Source organism: Pelophylax lessonae (genome assembly GCF_965119305.1).
Source record: "Pelophylax lessonae genome assembly, chromosome: 12".
NCBI lineage: Eukaryota > Metazoa > Chordata > Amphibia > Anura > Ranidae > Pelophylax > Pelophylax lessonae.
Genome location: NC_138779.1, coordinates 220,419,620 through 220,424,895, shown reverse-complemented (window position 1 = coordinate 220,424,895; position 5,276 = coordinate 220,419,620). Strand labels below are relative to the sequence as shown.

At 47.2% G+C, this 5,276-nt stretch overlaps 1 protein-coding gene across 1 annotated transcript; it reads right to left on the bottom strand.

Moving 5' to 3' along the window:
* Positions 1 to 1,501: 1,501 nt before the first annotated feature.
* KLHDC7A (kelch domain containing 7A) lies at positions 1,502 to 5,064 on the bottom strand. Its single transcript, XM_082273482.1, has one exon. The coding sequence runs from the start codon at positions 4,879 to 4,881 to the stop codon at positions 1,903 to 1,905; it is 2,979 nt and encodes a 992-aa protein (XP_082129608.1). The 5' UTR covers positions 4,882 to 5,064; the 3' UTR covers positions 1,502 to 1,902.
* Between the last annotated feature and the right edge of the window lie 212 nt (positions 5,065 to 5,276).

Here is a 5,276-nt window from a genome sequence, read left to right as displayed (position 1 = left end):
TTTTAATAAAGCTTCATTGTGAAAATGGATACCGTATCTGTAAAGTTTGCCTGGGTATGTCTTATATATATCTCTCTCTCTATATATATATATATATATATATATATATATATATTTTTTTTTTTTTTATCTACACAATGTATATATTATTTTCTCTCATATTCTCTCTCTCCTTCTCTCTCTCTTGATATATACAAAACTATATTTTATATATATATATATATATCTATATATATATATATCTATATATATATATATATATATATATATATATATATATATTATCTTTTTTTCTCTTTCTTTCTTTATTTTTTTCTCTCTCCTCTCTCTCTCTCTCCCTGTCTCTCTCTCTCCCCCTCCCTCTCTCTCTCCCCCCTCTCTCTTTCCTCCCCCCTCTCTCCCCCTCTCCCCCCTCTCTCCCCCTCTCTCTCCTCTCTCCCCCTCTCTCCTCTCTCCCCCCCTCTCTCTTTCTCTCTCCATGTCTCTCTCTCTCTCTCCCCCTCCCTCTCTCTCTCTCCCCTCCTCTTTCTCTCTCCCGCCTCCTCTTTCTCCCCTCCCTCTCTCTGTCTCCCCTCCCCCCTCTCACTCCCTCTCTCTGTCTCCCCTTCTCTCTCCCCTCACTCTCTTTCCCCCTTCACTCTCTTTCCCCTTCACTCTCTCCCCCCCTTCACTCTCTCCCCCCCTTCACTCTCTCACCCCCTTCACTCTCTCCCCCCCCCTTCACTCTCCCCCCCCCCTTCACTCTCCCCCCCCTTCACTCTCTCCCCCCCCTTCACTCTCTCCCCCCGCCTTCACTCTCCCCCCCCTTCACTCTCCCCCCCCTCACTCTCTCCCCCCCTTCACTCCCCCCCCCCTTCACTCTCTCTCTCCGCCTTCACTCTCTCTCCCCCTTCACTCTCTTTCCCCCTTCACTCTCTCCCCCCCTTCACTCTCTCCCCCCTTTACTCTCTCTCCCCCCTCATTCTCTCCCTCTCGCTCTCCCCCCTCCTCTTTCTCCCCTCCCTCTCTCCCCTCCCTCTCTCCCCCCTCTCTCCCCCTCTCTCCCCCCTTTTCCCCTCCCCCTTCTCTCCCCCTCTCACTCCCTCTCTCTTCCTCTCTCTGTCTCCCCTTCTTTCTCCCCTCTTCCTCTCCCTCTCTCTGTCTCCCCTTCTCTCCCCCCTTTACTCTCTCTCCCCCCTTTACTCTCTCTCCCCCCTCATTCTCTCTCCCCCCTCACTCTCCCACCCCCCTCATTCTCTCTCCCTCTTGCTCTCCCCCTCTCTCTCTCTTCCCCTCGCTCTCTCGCTCTCCCCTTCCCTCTCCCCCTCCCTCTGTCTATATTACAAAGTATATACAACAAGAGATAAAAGTTCTAAGATTTGGACAGCTCAGAATTTACAAATCTTTACACTCTTTACAATTGGGTAATCTTGATCCCAATCTGAAGCTGCATTGTGCGCATAAAATATATGCATTCCCCCCCCCCTCCCCTTCCCCCCACCAAGAAAAATATGAAGTCCCCCATTCAACAATCATAGCTTTTAGATAGTAGAGTAATACAAATAAATTACTTTTGAAATGTTGTGTTTTACCTGCTAGGCTACTGGATTTATAGGTCCTTTATGGAGATAGGAAGTACATTTTTGGAAAAAGTTTCCATCTTGAAAAAAAAAAAAAACAACTTTAGCGCAGTGCGCTGAGCCAGTTCAATGTTGCCGTTTATAACTGTGCATTTGTCAGGAGAACTACCATTAAAGACTGTGAATAATTTACATTCTCTGGGTTTTATGTTCCGTACGTGGAATTAGCCTATGTTAGGATCAGACTGTTGATTAGCTTCGATTGACTTGTTTGCTGCATCTTGGATTTCCACTAAACTCCAAATGATAAAAACTGATTCTGACCATGACCATCTGAACTTGTTCAGTGCGTGCCCTTCACCGGCAGAACAAGGACGAGAGGGAAGAGAACGCCTTTCGGCGATGGCACAGGCTGAAGATTTGTATCCACGAATCTGGGTGATACGTCTTCTGCAAGGAAACGCAAGTGAAAGTTCCTGCTGAGGCAATAGATATTTTTGTCTATAACCACGCACTGGAAGGGTGCTGGGTAAGGCATTGCGTACGTGGCACATTCGTACCAAATCCTGGCTCTGATGTTACAGCGGTGGACGCTGATGCCCATGTTACGGTTCAGATCAAACCGATATAGAAAACTTTTGGAGGCCACCATCTCTGTGGTTCGGTCTTTGCTGCCGCTAACGAGACTGCTCTTCCAAACTTTTTCACGTTCGCGATACCTTAGCAGCATATAACGAAAGGTTCCACCAGTCACAAAAATCTCATCCTCACACGCAGTCGCCATGTGGGCGACAGCAAAGGTATCATTTGGAAGAGGGGTCACGTAGGACCACCGGTTTTGACGTGGGTCATACTTTTCAACTGTGTGAAGGCATTCACCCCCAATAGCGTACAGGAAACCATTGAGCGTCACAAGTTTGCAGTGAGGCCTACCTTCATTAAGAGGGCTGATTTCCTTCCACATGTGCGTTAGAGGGTTGTAACACAGGACGCGTCTTGACGGTTTCATTTCCCTCCCCAGACCATCACATCCAAGGACAATAAAAAGATAATTAAACATTGTTGCCATTGAGCTGCCTCTGCTGACAGCTTCAACTGGAATTTGAGATAAAGATTGCCACACATCATTGTCAGCATCGTAATAACTTAGACTGCTCTTGTTTTGGGTTGGAGAAGTGGCTTGAGTATCAATGTCAGCAACAACCACAAACTGTCTACCCTTCATTCTGCCTTCCAGAATTAGATCTCTCTCGGTGGGGTTGAGCCGCCCATAGATTGAGGAATTCTGCAGCACTTGTAGGTAGTCATGGCTCATTACGTTGTAGGCAGCTATTTTAAGGGGTTCAAGGTTGTGTTTCTTGGCCAAGCAGAGGACCTCGTAACAGTTCCCCAAATCAATGTGTATATTGGACTTAGAATCTGGGTTCAAAGAAACTTGGTAGGTACTGGGACCTGTCTGTACACATAGAGCTGCACCAATGTTCTGGTCTACGGTGTCGGAAAATGAAGTTGTTAGATTAGCAGAAGCAGAGTCGCTGGAGCTGGTTACCTGACTTTCTGCTTGTTGCTCTTCATTATTGTCATTGGAGAAGTCTTTTTCTTGCAATTGATTTGCTTGATCTGGTGTCTTATTGCTGAAATCATCTGCTGTGTTTTCCACACTCTTCTGAACTGATTCATTTTCCTCCGGTGTTTGTAGATCGGTTTTTATATAAGTGAGCTCTGACTGTGGAGCACATACCTCAGTAACTGACTGGAATTTGGTCTGCTGAGGATCTCCATCGATATTTGTACCCTCATCTCTCGTGTTATTGTCACTGGTAGGGTGCTGTTTTTGTAACTCGGCTACTTGATTCCAGTCATTGCCTTTGGTTTCTTCTTCTGTTGATTCCTCAAGGTCGTTGAGATCCATATATGTCTCGTTTTCTTCCTCTGATATTATAATGAGTGGGGTCCGTGGAGAGTCATCCCTAGAGACTGGGGTCCACGGAGAGTCATCCCTAGAGACTGGGGTCCACGGAGAGTCATCCCTAGAGACTGGGGTCCACGGAGAGTCATCCCTAGAGACTGGGGTCCACGGAGAGTCATCCCTAGAGAGTGGGGACTGAGGAGAGTCATTTCTCAAGATTGGGGACTGAGGAGAGTCATCCCCAGTGTCCAAAGTGTTCATTGCTGTGACTGATTGGGATGTAGACTCAATGTAATAGTCATACATTTTTCCTCTAAGGCCCCCCTGAAGTGCTTTGCCATCTTCTGTGAGGATGCCCTCCTGCATTTGGACCTCAGACGTGGAAGAGAACTTGTGCAATTCTTGATTTGAGTCATCACCTTTGGTTTCCTCTTCTGTAGCCTCCACAAGGTCTTTGAGATCTCTATATTTTTCCTTTTCTTCCTCTGATGTTGGTATATGTGATGTTATAATAGAGAGTGGGGACTGCAGAGAGTCATCCCTACAGAGTGGGGACTGCACAGAGTCTTTCCTAATGCCCAAAGTGTTCATTGCGGTTACTGAATGGGATGTAGACTCAACGTGATAGTCATAAATTTTCCCTCGAAGGCCCCCCGATACCAGAATCTGAAGCGCCTTGCCATCTTCAGTGATGAGGCCCTCCTGCATTTGGACCTCAGACATGGAAGAGAACCTGTGCAATTCTTGCTTTCTTGCATTTTGGTGACTCAAGGATAAGTCAATAGAGCTAAGTGCCGTAATGTTTTTGGGGGCTGGTTCTGAGGGGTCTTTCACCAGCTCCGACTTCTCCAGCATTTCTCTGCCTTCTGGATCCTCTCTGCATTGCTCGCTCTGGGTTTTGTTGATGATTTCCATCCCATCGCACTTGTCCTTCTGGCCGGTGGTGTCATCTCCATGATGACAACGGCTTTGCAGGGGATCAAGATTGTTGCGCAACTCCTCCGTAGCTTCTCCACCGTAATGATTTTGGTCTTTATTGATAACATCAGCAGTTTCAAATCTCTCCTGAGCCGTGATATGGACTTCGTGTGTACCGAGCGAAGGATCAGCAAAGTGCTTTCCTCCAGGATCTGTGACTAAGCCGTTCTGCAGGTTACTGTTTACACGTCGGAATCTCAGATTACTGCTTTCATCACCTGCGAGCTCTCGCTGGGGGCTATCCGTGACATCGCCCTCTCCTCTTCCGAGATCGGGGCCATGTTGGTCTGATGGCTCATGTCCCTGGAGGGCTCGGAACTTATAGAATCTATAGGCCAGACCCAAAAGAAATAAGGCGGCTGCCGACAGGACAACTTTCCCCACGAGCTGCATGTCCAACTGCCACGCTCTGCTCTCCCACACCGTGTTAATCATTATTCTATATCAAGTGAGAGCGGAAGAATGTCAGGAATCCATGTAATTATTCTGCCTGTTGAAAACCAGTTGGGTCTGCTCTAGAGAAGCCAGCCGGAGTTTCCGTGCAACAGTGTGCGGTCAGTGACAAGGTGAGCACAGGCGGCCCAGGATCCAGAAATACTGGCTACTTCATCCATAGCCCTCCACCATCTGCTCTGCACAAACTTTGCATATTTAAGCAACATAGGAAGGGCAGGAAAACAAATACCCGTGGAAACAATACAACACCGAGCTACTATTTGCTAAGCAAATACAAGTCCTGTTTGCAGGATATTAATATTGTTCAACAATAGCTGGACAGCTCGGCTTCTGTAGAAGGATGACACATCCTGGTGGTAAATACAATAACCAGA

Coding starts and splice junctions, on each gene's coding strand:
- KLHDC7A (XM_082273482.1), bottom strand. CDS start 4,881: ATGATTAACACGGTGTGGGAGAGCAGAGCGTGGCAGTTGGACATGCAG.